Raw genomic sequence first — 15,621 nt, forward strand, 5'->3', positions numbered from 1 at the left:
ATGAGAAGGAATCCATAAGGATCATGGAGTCCAGCACTCCAAGCAATCTATTTATGTGTGTATGCCAGTAGTTTATAGCTAAATTAACACCAAATTCTTCACAGGGACTTCTCTGCTTTCATCCTCCTTTGTTTCAAGGCAAAATATGAACTACGATATGACATATGCATCCCACTTCTGACAGGTCCATAGCCTGTGTTCTTACTTGAAAGCTCTCTGAGACCACTTGTAAAGATTTCTTTGATGTTTAATTCCTGGGGAGGATAGACAGTATATCCTGTTCTAGAAGACCTGCTCTTGCTGGCTTGCCTGTGACCCCGCAAGCATAGAAACTGTTTATAGCTGAGCAAGAATTCCCTTTTTCCCTGAAGGTTTCTGTGTGTCTCGAGCGAAACCTGCCGCAGAGATGGACACGGATGGCTTTGGAGAGCTGCTGCAGCAGGCAGAGCAACTGGCAGCCGAGACAGAGGGGATCTCGGAGCTCCCGCACGTGGAGCGCAACCTGCAGGAGATCCAGCAGGCCGGGGAGCGCCTGCGCTCCCGCACCCTGACCCGCACCTCCCAGGAGACTGCCGATGTGAAGGCGTAAGTACGGAGCACTGACGCTGGAGACTCTGCACGCAGGGTGGAAGCTGTTTATGGGTTTGGTTTCCAACGTGGGGGGAGTCCTGCTGGGAGAAATAGAATGACTGCAAAGCTGGTTTTTAGAATGACTGCAAAGCTTGTGTTTCGGTTTTCTCCTTCCAACCTTTCTCCTACTTCCAAAAAACAACAGGATAGTTGAAGGGTTTGTCTGAGGAGCTACTGTTCTTGATTTTGGACACTAAAGCCAGAAAGTGCAGTACCTTGTTCTGACTGCTGCTGAGGATGTTTACCAACACAGTGTACATTTTTTTCTGTTTGGAAGGACTTGGCAGCTGTGCAGCACTGCAGTGGAATGGCAGAAAGAGTTCAGCAGGGCTGAGGTGTTTACATAGACACGTAGGGCTGTTCAGAGTTTGGTGCTGTGCAGTTTTTGTAGCACATCTGGGAGCACTGTCTGTACGTGGCTGGCTGCTGACCTAAATATTGACAATAGTCTGGGTTTAGAGTTCTGTCTGTTCAATACTAATTTCATATCTGTACAATGTCTTCCTTATAGATCGGTTCTTCTTGGGTCTAGAGGGCTTGATATATCCCACATTTCTCAGAGACTTGAGAGTCTAAGTGCAGCCACTACATTTGAACCTCTTGAACCTGTGAAGGACACTGACATCCAGGTAGGGAAATTTCTGGCATTTCAATTACACTGCCCTTGCCACTTCCATTCCTGTGTTGTGGTGCAGAGCTGTTCTAAAGTTTCTGTGGAGATTGTCTTGCTCTCTGTTTAATTCACTGGCTAGAGTGAGTAGAGGGGAGATGCTGCTTTCAATGCTGAAAGATGAGTTAGCCATGAGAAGCAGCATTAAGTACCAAGATAATAGAAGTATTTTAAGTTCCAAATTCTTGCTGAAGTCAAGAGGAGCTAGGTGCATACTTACTCCCTTTGTGGACCTGTCTTTGTTGGCCTTGCAAGCCGAAACTGCGCAGGGATACTTCTCTCATAGTTTTGAAACCTTTTGTATGTCTGATTGGAAAAACACATGTGGAACCACTTTTGAGGCAATTTTGAAGTGTTGGAATAGGGGGCATTTAAGCCAACAATCAAAAGAGGTGAGTATAGGTTTTTTCTTTCACTGTATCACAGCTGTCATAACCTTGTCTTGGTGATAGACTGAATTTGCTGTGGTTCAAATGCTTTACCAGATGAATTTATCTTGTAAAGTTTCCTGTAAATTTTCTCTGGCTGTTTTAGAAATTATTGTGACCCATCTAGTTTTGCTTTCTGATCATTGCCTGCCCTTGTAGAATATCTTCATTATGAAACCTGCAATATTCATTACTCAGTTAAGAGCTGGTAATAGAATTGATGTTGTGGGTTGCATTGAAGGTAAGTCTGAATTACTGGTTAATCACTTTGAAGCTCATCTTTTCTCTCCTTTCTGGCAGATGGCTCATTTATGAGGGTCAGAAGAGTTGTAGGCTCTTCTTTTTTTTGCAGAAGTAGTATGCTCAACTACTTCAGGAGGGGAAGGGAGGCATGTGAAATTACCCCATTTTATCTAATGTATGTTTTAGTTTTGCATTTGGTGCCATCCATTTTGGGTGCAGGGCTCTTAGTTGAATCTTATGCTAGTTTTAGGAGCCCTGTGGTCTCCTGTCTTCAGGCAGACTTACTTAACCCCAGTTTTCTAAGGCCTCTCTTTCACTAAAGATTAGTACTCTCTGGAGATTTTATATGTTGCCTGATCATAGAGTGAGAGCTTTAAACCATTGGCATTGTTCACTTTCTGTCTTTTCTCATTTTATCCCTTTGCCCCAATTTCTGATGTTGTTGTCTTTCTAATTGGTGATGTTACGCTTGGTACATGTCTTTCTTGACCTCATTCTGTCTAGATTTTTTTCAGCAACACTTGCCTCTTTTTAGTTTTTCCTTTTTGGTTTGTTGGTTTTTTGTTGTTTTTTTTTTTTTTTAGGTTTACTACTGCTGTTAATTCTTTGATTTCTACAGTTTTTCCTTTCTGTTGTAAGAAGAATCTTATTGTAGATTCTCAAGCCCAGAAGCAGTAGCGCGCTTGACTCTTTGGAGCTGAGACCTGTGAGAAAATGGATATGATTGCATAATAATCATATTTTATATTATTGCTGGTTACCTAACTAAAATGTGATGATTTTATTCTTTCTTAATTATACCAGACCTCAAGGCCTTCTTTGAAATGGTGATTCTGGTATATTCTGGTAGTGATACTGGTATGTTTTCTTATCTCTAGTACCTTTTTTTAGTCACCCTTGTCAATATTTGAATGTATCCTCCTGTTCAGGAAAAGCTCCAAATTTAACATAAAACCAGTGGTTAATTGCAAATCATTGTGTTTAGATGGCCAAATCAGCCAATTCAATTCAGCCCTTTCTTCAGGAAAACCACTAAAAAGTACAAATGAGAAACAGGATTAAAATCAATCATTTAAATTGAAGTTGCATCTTTGCTGTGTTGAATCATGATTAACACTAGTGATTTATTCACTGATCACTTCAACAACTCATCTCTGAGGCCTAATGTGTGCTTTGAATCTTACTTTTTTTTTTTGCAGGCCATGTGCAGAAAACATTTTTAGTCAATTAGCTAAAAGTCAATTTGCAGGGGGAAGGATGGCAAGGGGCTCCACTTCAGATCATCTTGGAGGCACATTATCCAAGTGTCAGTTTTAAATGTTTTGTCCCTGCTTGTTTTTGCAGTTAATGGGTGCAGGGATTTATGTCTTGCAGAGCATCATTCTCTGCTCTGAGGGTATTTGCAGTCACATCTCAAGCTGTCTGGCTGGTGTCAACTGTGGTCTGTACCTGAAAATTACTTGCTTAGAATATGGACAAGTCTCTGTACCTATCTGTAGGTTCTGGTATGCAGTCATCAAGTCTTTTAGAATAGTTTTTATTAAGTTTTTGTTAGTTATTTAAGAGGACCTTTGTGTTAGACACTGCTAATAGTCCTCTAATTACCTCTATTAATCAAGAAGGTCTTAAAATTTTTTGATGCTTGAGATAACGATGTGCTACAGAAGTTTCTTTTTCTATGTTACTTTTTCTTATACCTCCTGATGATTATTGGGATTTATTTTACTTGTTCCTGGATAGTTTCTTAAGCCTTCTTCAGATGTGTTGTCTTTGTTTTGGGAGAGATGAAGCTATCTCTGCACTGTGTAGAATCCTTGCTCCATAAGCTGTTCCCATTGTATCTGGTAGATAGTGTGCAGAGTGATGTATGGGAGGGGTCTGCTTTATTTCTTTACAGGATTTTACTGTTCCTCTGCTGTTACTCAGTATTTACACAGGTATACTGGTAAGCTTTAATTCTGTGTCTTGGGAAGGCCTGTTGTGTCCTGCATCAAGCCCTCAGCCTGTGCCTTCTGGCATTATCATTACTCTTTTTAACCAGCAAAAACTTCTTCACATATTCATAATGAACTTGGTCCACACTTTATCATCAGTGTTGTAGGCTCAACTGTCCTTTCTCATACCTGTCTTTTCCTGATGCTTGACACAGACTCACAACCCTGTGTAGTTCGCAGCAAGTTTATTTAGCCTGAAATCCCATCTGAAACTTAATTGTCATTTGTAGATTCTTTAACACTTCAATTATTCTTCTCTGTGTGGTTCCTCATATCTGTCCCTTAATCTTCAATTTGAGTATGTATCTATTCATAAATACTTTACAGCATCATTTTGTGGGGGTAAGCACCTGAGACTGTAGATCTGTGCCCTCTTCCCTCTGAAGAGGTGGTGGGGCTGCATTGGTGCAGCCTCTGTGCACCACTGCACAGGTGGTGGATATGGGCACTTGTGCCAGAGGCACAGACCTAATGCATAGCCTTTGCTGACTGTTGCAGTTGTGTGAAGGCTACAAATATAATTAAATCTTTATTATTTATTTATTATAGGAATTTCAGGGTTCTGCTGACTTTTAAATTCTAACAAAGCTCTTACAGCACAAAAGTACCGTTTAGACTTTCTGCCATGTGTTCCCACTTCACTCCTTTGCATCTAGAGATTTCTCTGGCAGTTTGCTTGAGCTTTCCCTGCATTCTTACCTAAAGATTTATTTGTTGTTTCTGTTCCTTCTTCCATTGCAGTCTGTTCTAGCAGCCTGTGGGAGGCCAGCACAGAGAATCTAATCTCTCAAATGATGGCAATCAGCACTGCAGAAAGAGAATGCCAGGAAATCCCTATTTCTTATGTAGAGAGTAAAACAACAAGAAAAATCAGAGGGGAGCATCATAGGGCATGAAGTCCCAGGATGCTGGTGCAAGACATTCAAAAAGTGTTAAGAGAATCTAGGAATTCACCTTAATAGAAATCTCAGCTTGGGTTAACAAGCAGGAGGGACTTTCTGTGCAGAACCTCTTTAAATGGTCCTCTATAGTGCTGACTAAAAAGTGCACCAAATTGCAGCTCAATTAATTATCTGAATTATTTATCAGTTGTAAAATGTAGATTGCTTGCACATAAAAGGGTTGTGAGTCCAGGAAATGTCTCCCACTAGAGCAGTAGGCCGGGAAGAATATGTAAAAGATTCTAGGCTTGCCATTAAATTATAAGAATTTGTATTTTTCCTCTCTCATTTCAAAGTTTGTTATTAAATTGCATGCAGAACAACAAGCACTTCTTGCAGTAAATCCATTTTACAATAATTCTTATGTCAGGAGTTTTATAAAGATCAAGATTTTTCTAAATTGTTAAAATGCTCTATTTTGGCAAAATCTTTACAAGACTGAATGGTATTAGTCAAGTGCTTCTTGATCTCATATTTAGCATGTATTTATGTGCTTGGGTCTTTTTGTTTGTTTCTTTTTGGCTTTTAAAAATCCAAGGTAAGGCTTGATCATGCAAATCTGTATCCCAAAGATGGGTTATGGAAATATAAACATAACCTTGCTATTCTGTTCAGAAGAGGTATTTCTCCACTCTTCCAGAGATGCAAACTATGTCCTCTTCTAGTGAGCACTGTCATAGCAGATCCTCTCTCAGGCTGCAGTAATGGCAGCCAGTGAAGGAATTATTCCAAGACTGTGGGTAGGCTGTGCTATTGTCATGTGTGAGGTGGGATCTGGCCCCTGCACTTTTGCTGTTTGGTGTATGTGTGGAGGTCAGAGAGAGATTCAGTGCTGCTCTTTCAGACTGATTTTTGGGGTAAGAGTTAGTTGCTAGATCAAGGCCTGATTTCTTCCTGCTAAGGTCATTTTACTGTTACACTGTGTGTTATGCATTACTGTTGGCTTTGTATTTTGAACATGTCACTGGGCTTGATACTAGATTTGGTGCCCTCTATGCTTATTTTGAAAAATAAAAGCCCAGAGTCATGGTGGTAATCAAAAAAAAAAAAAAAAGGATGGTTTTGCTCTCATTTTTCTGGCTCAGTCCAGCTCTGTGCAGATTTGTGAAATGAATATTAGGAGGAGACACAAGCTCTCCTTGCATGCATTGCTTATCTGCTTAGAAAGTTTGAGGTGAAGGCCTGGCTCCATTACACAGAAGGAAAATTTTGTTCAATTATCTCATTTGTACAAGTTTCACCTTGGCCTTCTGACCTAGGCAGAATTGAAATGAAAGGTTGCATACTAGGGTTTGGTTTTGATTTCTGGGTGTGGATATTCAGAGTATTGACTGAGTAGCTCTCTGGAGGCCCAGATACAGAAATAAGAGCTTTTATCTAAATGAGGGCAGAAGGTTAGACTGAAATCTCTCCAAGTGACATGAGAGACAGACTGAAATTAAGTATCTGGGATATTTTGAAGCTTTTCAAAGTACTGTAAATAGGTTTTGTATCAAAGGTAGCTTTAACTTCTACTTTAGTGTTGCTAGAATCTGGGTCCCAGGATGCTCTCCCCACCCCTGTATGTTCTGTTTGTGTGTATGCATGTATATGATTTGTAATTTAAAAATTCTTATTCTGACATCAGGTACTGCAAGGGTGCATTATTCAACAATTGAGCTCTAATTGCTATTTTATGTGACCATTTGTGATATACTTTGTGGTATATGCTAGAATAACACCAAAGCCTGTGGTAATCTACTAGAGTGTAACTAAAATCAGAGTTTATAAATGGAAATGCTGACACAACCTTAAAGGGCCAACCTCAAGTGCTGTTCACCATCCATTGTTTGCATTAGCTTAGCTTGAAAATGCATTTTTCCTTTTGCAGATTTTATCCTTTCTCATTTGCCAAACATTGATTTCTCCCCCCACCCCCAAGTCCTTCAGTTCTAATGGAGCTTGAAATTAAGGTGGCTTTATTTTTCAGTCGCTTCCTTGTTCACCCTAATCAATGGTGCCAGCACAGCTGTGTGGACCTTTTAACCATTGCAGAGCCATGGTGGTGAAGGCAAGAGGACAACCTTTGACCTTGGTTTTCTTAGGGTTGGTCATTAGCTGCTGATTTCTTCGCATTGGTGCAGTCCAAGTGAAAAATACTATTTCTGGTCATAGTTGGGAATTCTTCAAAAACTGTAGAAATGTTTGGCTCCAAAAATACCTCATCTTCAAAGGTTCTTAAAAGTCATTTTTTAAGTCTCCCTTTACTAGTGCATGCTAGTATCACATCCTTCTTTGCCGAGGTTGTCTCACTGATTGCATTTAGGATTTTAGCCTTAATGTACACATTTAGTGTGTAAAGCAAGAATATAATTATCCTGGTAATTAAATGTGGCCAGAGGCAGTTTGCACACAATTGAAGAAAGTGGTGGGGAAATTAATGATTATTTTGACATGCAGCAAATGGAGCTAAGGGATGTGGACCTTGGAAATATAAAGTACAGAAACTTCCTCAGCTCATCTCTGCTGTGTTTGATGTCCCCTTCTAAGTAATGTGTAACAATTTTACATAAACTGCAGGCTGCCAGTGCTCTCTCCTGGCTGACATGGGCCTTGGGCAGCTCACAGCCCTGGCAAAGCAGCCAGGGGATCAGTGGCCTGGCTGCCACCTCCCTGACACTGACAGTGTCCCAGGGCCCCTCTCAATGAACAGGCTGGCCCAGAGCCTCCCAGGGCCTGCGCTGATTAAAGGATGCCCTGGGAAGTACCAAGCTGTCTGTAGGTTGGGATGTGTCTAGGATTTAAGAGTGCAGGCTTCTCTGTTTCATAGGCAACTTGGGGTTTTGGGGTCTGGTTTGGTTTTAAGTTAAAAGGAATAAAACCCAACAAAATCAAAACATCCCCTTCTTTTTGGCATTAGGTAGGTGAGTGAATAACACTGTAGGAAAAAAAAAAGGCAGAAAGGGAAAAAAAAAAAGCCCAAAACATTGGGATTTTTTTTTTGCTTGTCACTTTTCCCCTCATGTTTGTAATTTACATCTAAGCAGCAATTTTCTCTAGTTTTCATTAGTGCTTTAGTGGCATAGTTTAGTGCAGTTTTAAATGATCCTGACCTTATTAAGCTTAAAAACAAATATGCACACCCCCAAAAATCCCAAACCATGATTCCTTTAATGTAGACTACTCAGGTGTTTCATTAATTGGCCAAATTACAGTCATTCAGTAAATATTCTGATAATGAATTATTTTAAATTTTATTTGCCTGGTTACATGCTAATTGGAGTAATTATGTGGTGATCTTCCAGTTCATCATGGTTCTGATCATGGTTTCCTAACCTTAAGGGGTTGGGAACAGGGAGATAAGGTACGTGATCTACCTTTCTCTTTCATCATGGGTAAACAAGAGTGCAGGAAAGATGTTTCAGAACTTTATGCTAATGCAAGGTCATGAGATGGAAAAATTGGGAACTCTGCTTCTAGTAGGTGTCTTTATCGATCTATTTAAATTCTGCTATGCCCTGGCACATTTCACATTTCCTGTCTGCTTAATCCTGATATGTTCTTTGCATCTCAAATTGGGACAACTGTAAACTTTTAATAAATGTTTTTGTAACAGATACTACAAACATCTTTAAACATACCAGATTTTGAGTTATAACGCTTGACTTCATTCCCCCTTCCTTGTTTTTCTTCTTTTGCCCTGTAGCTCTGCCCTTCTTTGAAAATGGTTCCTATTTCTAATTGAATGTTTACTTGTATTCCTGTGAAGGAGTAAATACAGTATATAAAGACAGTTTGGATATCACATATCCAAAATGCAGCCTCTCCTGTGCTGAGGTGTAGACATCTCCACTTCTCTTGGTAGCAGTGCTGGATCCTTTCATAGCTGGAACTCAGGAGGAAACCTGGATGTCAGGATCTGAGCTAGAATTCCCCCAACACTCTGCTTGTAGCAATGTTACTATTGCAAGAAGTACTGTGGGGTCATTAATGACTTCCAGGATCTGTGTTGTGTCTGACCAGGAGGATGTCATTTCTGGCAATGTGGTACCTCTTAGTGTCATGCTGTCCCATTAATTTAGTGCTTGCTGAGGGCTTGTATTGGCTACTGACCTAGGCTGTGTGTGCTCAGCATGTGCAAATGAACTGTTGGAATTGGTGTTTTCATGGTGCAGGAGAAATTCAGTAGAATGGTTTAATCTCTGCATCTTTACAGATTGGTGAGAAGAAACAATGCTAAGATGCAGCCTGGCAATTTCCTCCCTCCACATATCATGTGATAGAGCACTCACTTGGATTAAAGAAATGGTTTTATTTATTTATTTGAGGCTCAAATGTAGCTTTTGCAAAGCATAACTTCTGTTTTGTTTTGTAACATTTTTTAAACCATTGCAAATAATGCATAGACCTTATAGGAGAGGATTTGGAGTTTTCCAGTACCTTTATTATAGCTCTGAAATGAAAGATTTGCAGGGCTGTGCTGGAATTTCAAAGTGGAACTGATTATACACAGAAGTAAACCTGGTTCATCTCTGTTGCATTTAAGGAAAAAGAAAAAGTTGTCAAAAATTAACAAGCAGATAAATGAGATTTCTAATATATGAACAGCATATATACTTTTGTATAGTAGCAGTATAAGATCATAGTTTGGAGGAGAGGTAATTATTTTTTACATATTTATTTTTAAAACAATCCAGTTTTTTAAGTGGACCTTGGTATGACCTTCTAGTGCCTCTGTGGAAATTGGAAATGGAAGCTCTTGGCTTTGGGAAGCCCTGCTCACAGCCATACAGGGATGTTGTTGAGGGGAATTCTCAGTGATGGCAGAAGCTTTCAGTCCCAGTGTTGCAGTGGGTTAGTGGAGTTAAGCCATAGGTGTGGGGTTAAAAAACTAACATTTACCTATTTAAATCAATATGGCTTTTTAACACTAGTGAAAAAGAGGAGAAAGAAACTGAAGTTTCCCAAGTGCAGTAGGAAAAAAAGAATTTTGATCTTCAGCGAACTTGTCTGAAATGAGACAAGAGAGGCTTGGAGCTGAACTATAAGGGAGATGAAATTGTTACCTTTCTCCTGAGTTTTTTTGCTAGTCTTCATTACGTGAGCATTATCTTGACCATTTTTCTCAACTAATCCCTCCTGGTGCTGTGAGCAAATCACTCTTCCACGGGGGAAATCTGTAATGTGAGTAGGCCAGACTCTCTTGTTGAACTCCTGTGGTCACAAACAGCATAAAACCCTGGACACTCAGTTTCCAGTGGGGCAGTTCATCAAATTTATTAGGAAAAGCAGCAGCTGCTGCAGCTCTCAGTTCCCTCCCCTCCTCTCAAGCTCCCCTCATTTACTCAAGCCTCTTGAAAGTGTTACTGGACTGATGAATTCCACTGGGATTTATTACTGAACCATTTGCGTAATTTGGCAGTCTGGGGAAAAGCCACAGGTATATTGTTGTGCATGCCTTCCTCTCCCCTGTTGTAATTAGTCAGTTTGACTCCACATCCAAAATCTTAATCCTAGGCATTATCAAGCTTTGATTTAAAACAGTCACTAACTAAGAAGTATGACAACTGTTTATCAGTGACTGGGCATCAAACTGTGGATGTACTTAAGCTTTCCCATACAAAACAGCAGCCTGAAAATTTGGCAGTTTGTGGAAGAAATGTTTGGGTTGTGTGCAGGGATGTTTTTTAACTTTTCTTTTTGAAGTCAAAATGAAATTCTTATTTCTGCGAAGATACATTTCTGAAAGAAAGTTGCAGCCTTGTGAGGTAGAACTAAGGATACATGCATTTGTTTAGCTTATTTAGGTTTTTGGCAAAACTTCTGTTCTCAGTGTCTGTTTTCTTTCCTATCCTTTATTTCTCATCTTTCTTCCACTCTCTTTTTTTGTCTTTCTTACTCTAGTTGTGTTCATTCTCTTTGCTTTTCTGCTCTGAATTAATGTATTACCTCCTCCCAGCATTTACTCAAGTCTCTGCTTTGACACTATTTTGGGCACAAACGAGTTATTTGCTTACTTTGAGCTAAAATATTAAACTGCTCAAACAAAAAGCAGTTACTGCTAGATGTCTCATTGGTTTTTCATGCATGTGGAAATGACTGAAAGAAGCTTAGGGAGATGAGTTGGAAGTTTTCTACACCATTCCATTATTTGTATCTCAGTAAGCATGCAAGATACATGGTACTCCACAGAAGTACCAAAATGCTTATGCAGCATTATGAGCTAACAGAGTATCTTTTAATTAAATTAATTGGAACAGCATGCTTGATCATCGCTTGGTAAAAATGGCTTGAGAAGGTTGGAGAGATTTAGTATTAAAATAACTTAATAGAGGAATGACATATCATGTTGCTAGGTGGTGTGACTGCAGTGAAGTCTCTGTGGACTATATGTTTTGAGCATCAATTTCTGGATTATGTGTTACCTTCAGTGTCTACTGTGGGATGGAGGGGAAAGGGGGAGAGAGGTTTTGTCACGTATGGTGTTTTTGAGGGAGCAAAGGAAGGGTTTGCCAGTGTCACACAAGTGCTGTTCCAAGGCTGATGAATGAGGAAAGGCAGTGGTAAACACCTCAGTGCTTAGTTTCAGTTTCAGCAGCTCCATTAAACCTTTTTGAATCTTTCACTTGGCTATCCGGGCTTGATTCAGGGATATGGGATTAGGTGATAATAAAGTTGTCATAGTTGATTTCTTAGATTGCATTTGGGACACATCTGTTTGGTTGCCTTTACATGCTTATGTTCAGCACCAGATAATTCAGAGGAGAAACACTATCATAATATCACGGGGATATCAACTTGCTTTTTTAGGCTTCACCTTGTTCCTTAGTAGTCTCTAACTGGTTATCTTGAAGCACGAGGAATAATATTTCTTTCCACAATTTCAGTGTTAAACTCAGCTCTAGGTACTGTCAATATCGATATACGTACTGAGTCAGTTCTTAATCCCATTATGGTTTTGGCCTTGCCATCTTCCTGTGGCAGTAAACTCCACAATCCAATTACAGATTATGTTAAAATTTATTTCCTTTATTCGTTTTGAGCTCGGTATCATTTACACAGACATTGTTTCCTTTTGTTCAGACCTGTACCAACTGGATTTTACGATCTGCCCTTTATAGAACTTTCTACTTCACTTAAAGTACCAGCTCTTACTTGGTTCCTTTTTTTAATGTTACTCATCCAAAAAGTGTTCTCAGGCCATGTCACATGCTTCTGACGATTCCCTGAGTGTGTCCTGCAGTTTCTCTTTTGAGGGTGTCTGTCCAGCTTACACAGTGCTGTTGATAACACCAGTTTGTTTGGTTTTTCTGATAATGATGTTTGGTGTAGCCAAACTCGGTGTGAAGGGCAGAAGTAGCAACCTGTGAAGGATTTGCTTTTAATCTCAGATAAATGGGAGTGCATAGGTGGGAATGATGTACAGTATCACGACAAATCCTTATCTCTAAACACAAGTCAGTAGGATTCTTTGGGCCAGATTCTAAGGTATGAGAAATTTCTGAAGAGAATGGGGAAGGAAATGCAGAAGGAAAAAAAACAAACCACGTTTCAAATAGATGATCAAACTTGTGTGTTATCTCCAGATCCTCTGAGCAGTAATTGATTTTGCCTGCTATGGTTACCATACAGTAACTCTGAAACATTCATTATTTCTATCCTGCCCCAAGGCTTGTAGCAGAAAATGGCATATTTAAATCCTTTTACTCTGTCTGTTAGGTAGATACAAAATCCTGAAGGTTTTAATGAATGTGAAATAAGTGCTAATGCAGTAGTCAAAAAACTCACCATTGTTTTGACTAAATGAGACTGTGACCATCTTTAAGTTGTAGTGGAAGCTAAATGCTGGAAGCTGGATGCAGAGATCCATCTCACTGCTGAATTACACCTTTGAACTCTGTACTCTGGTTTGTTTTCATTTGTTTCTCATAGATCTAACCTTGCTATATTTCTTTTAGTCCCCCTTTATCTTGATTTAATTTTTCCAAGGTTAAAATGGCTTATCCAGAAAATTTGCAGCTTGTTGTTAATGGTAAGAATGTTGATTACTCAACAGATACAGTGAATCAATATCACTTCTCTTATTTTTGTTTTGCTATTTTACTTGAGGTTAATGTTTTGGCTTCATATTTCCTGGTAAGATTAAGTGTATGACATTGCTGTGCATAATTAGCTAAAGTTACACTAAATGGTTTGTTGTTTGTCTGTGGTATCATACTCTTAGATGCCTTGTTCTCTATCTGTTCTAATGTCCTCTTGTTTTTTTGTTTTCCTTGTCTGAGGAAAATTTTTGGGTTTGTTTTTTTTTTAATGAATTATAAAATAAGCACTCAAGGCGGACACCTCCTCTGGCTTGTTGCTGGAGCAGGGGGAAGCTGAGCTGGAAATGATTCCCATCAACTAGTAGTGTGAAATCTTTGACTTAGAGTTGATGGTAACTTGTCACTCAGTTATATCTCTGTTAGTCACAATAGCAGAATTGTTAGCTTTCTTTTCCTTTTTCCTTATTTCCTCTGAGTTACTCTATTTGCTTTTGCCTTGCTTTGACATTTTCTCTCAGAGAAATCCTTCCAGGATGTAAGGGATGTTACACTGTGTCTCTTGAAAGCTGTCAGAAGGCAGCTGGGAATCTCCAGGCCTTCCTGCCTCCTGGGTCCACCAGTCACCAGGGCAGTCCTCTGTGTGAAAAGAGTCTGGGGCTTGATTTTGAAGGCTGGATAGTTCTTGCTGATATTTAGGGATGCTGAATTTGGGGAGGAAACATTACATATGAGTCCACATATCCCCAGGAATGCCAGAAATGGAATGGCTTTTGCAAAGCATCATCAGGAAAATAGAAGCAAGTCTTGCTCATCAGTCAGAAGTTATTCCTTTAATAAATACCCAAAGCTAAACTCTGAGAAATAACATTCTTCTGCAGCAGAATAACAGAACAGATCTCCTTCCTGCAGGGGGTTGAATCTGCAATTTGTCTTAAAGGGCAGAATTAAGTTGTCTGTCTCTGCTAGATCTGTCTTCTCTTGGTTGCAAGTTTGCTCTGTTTGTCTTAGAAAATTTTTTCCTTAAACTCTTCGGCATGCATTGCCTCTGAAGAAGCTGCTGTAACATTTTCTCTCTCTGAGATGAAATACTAATTTCCAGCCAATATATTATGTATTAGCAATGCCTCCTGGCAACAAATGTTGCTTGAAACCACATATGCAGAGAGGAAGGTGGGAAGCGCAATTCAAAGACTCATGGTGCAGAGACAGCTCAGCAGAACATGTTGCATGTGGGAAGTACCCCTGTGGATCCAGAGAAGGTTTATCTTGCCATCTTGAAGGAGTTTCTAAGTGATCTGATTTTGTGCAGATCTCTGAGGTGGATCCTTTTGCCTTCAGCACCCCTGGTTGGTGTCATCTGTGGGAAAGAACATGCCTTGGTAGGTGGGCATTTGCAAACCAGTGTTTGTCTTGTGGCAAGAGTGCTGGATGGTTATGGTCATCCAGACAAAACATGGAAACTTTGAAACTGGAAGGTCAGATGCTGAAGGAGGAGAAGGATGGCCACTGCTTAAAATGCAAATGGATTTTGCTGGAGCTCTTTTATATGCCAATTAATTGACTTCAAGCAGTTTATATGGGCAAAAACTCACTGTTGCACTGCAGCTGGTGCAGGAGTTACAATCTGGTTGTCCATGCTTCTGCAGGCTGTGCCTTCCCATTAGTGAGGCTCTTTCTGGTGGCAAAGGCAATGGCTTGCTGATCTCATACTTCTCCTAACTGAAGTTCCAGGGTGATAAATGACCAGTATCCTATATCTCTCTGCTTTATGGAAAATGCATGCAGTGAAATAGAGTCTCTACCACGTGCGACTAAAGGAAAGGTCTTTTTGTGTCTTTCACAATTCATTTTTCAGAGAGTGTTGCCATCTATTTTTGTAAGCTGGATGTGTAGTCAATGCATTTCATTGAGAAGCTAAGGAGTTCTGTTAAATATGTGAATTTGTGCCCAGAGAGTAGGTAGGCAGGACCTCAGAGTTTTAACAACTCCCGAGCTTATTGATTTATTTTACTCAAGTTTTTTACATCTTGAAACAACCCTTTGCTATAGCTGTAGCAGTGGATCCTTTGCCTTACTGTGTAGTATTGGCTAATTATCTTTTTAAAAAATGAACTTGCAGCTTCCATAGTAAATCAGGAGTGACACCATATCAGCAGCACAGGTGGCAACCTCTTCCTCAGACAGAGAGACCTCCACATGGTCACACAGTAATGCTGCTTTTGTAAGGCTGCTGGCCCTGCCAAGTGCCAGATCTGAAAGGCTGAAGTACTGACCTTTCTGTTTGTGAAATCAGTGCAGTGAGTTAGTTTATTGATAGGCACAGTTTCACAGAATAAATCCTGCTTGCTCAGACTGACAGTCTCACAGCTAATTCCTTTGGACTCTTCCAGGGCCATCATGAGTGCAAATAATTTAAGTAAAGCACTACCTTTTGAAGTGTTTGTATGAATTCAGAGCATTTTGATATACTATGGTACCTTCCATCAGAGTAATCTTACCTGTGGGATCATCAGAGCTTCCTTTTACATTACTACCAAAGCTCTAGTTAATTGTTACATCTGATAGCTCAATGAAACTGAAAGAGCTGTCTTTTGTCCCTTGGTTTTTGGGTATGGTTTGGGTCTGGATTTTTATTTGTTTGTTTTTGCTATTAATCTCTGAACAACTTGCCTAGGTGCTACTAGAAGCATCTGC

At 39.8% G+C, this 15,621-nt stretch overlaps 1 protein-coding gene across 1 annotated transcript in view; it reads left to right on the plus strand.

Moving 5' to 3' along the window:
* Positions 1–310: 310 nt before the first annotated feature.
* Positions 311–15,621, plus strand: part of NUP93 (nucleoporin 93) — a 73,112-nt gene continuing 57,801 nt past the window's right edge. The window contains exons 1-2 of the mRNA XM_053987557.1: positions 311–585; positions 1,142–1,259. Of these exons, the coding sequence (XP_053843532.1) occupies positions 407–585; positions 1,142–1,259 (297 nt within the window). The 5' untranslated portion in view covers positions 311–406. The remainder of the gene's footprint in view (positions 586–1,141; positions 1,260–15,621) is intronic.

The sequence above is a fragment of the Vidua macroura genome, chromosome 11 (assembly GCF_024509145.1).
Source record: "Vidua macroura isolate BioBank_ID:100142 chromosome 11, ASM2450914v1, whole genome shotgun sequence".
Classification (NCBI taxonomy): domain Eukaryota; kingdom Metazoa; phylum Chordata; class Aves; order Passeriformes; family Viduidae; genus Vidua; species Vidua macroura.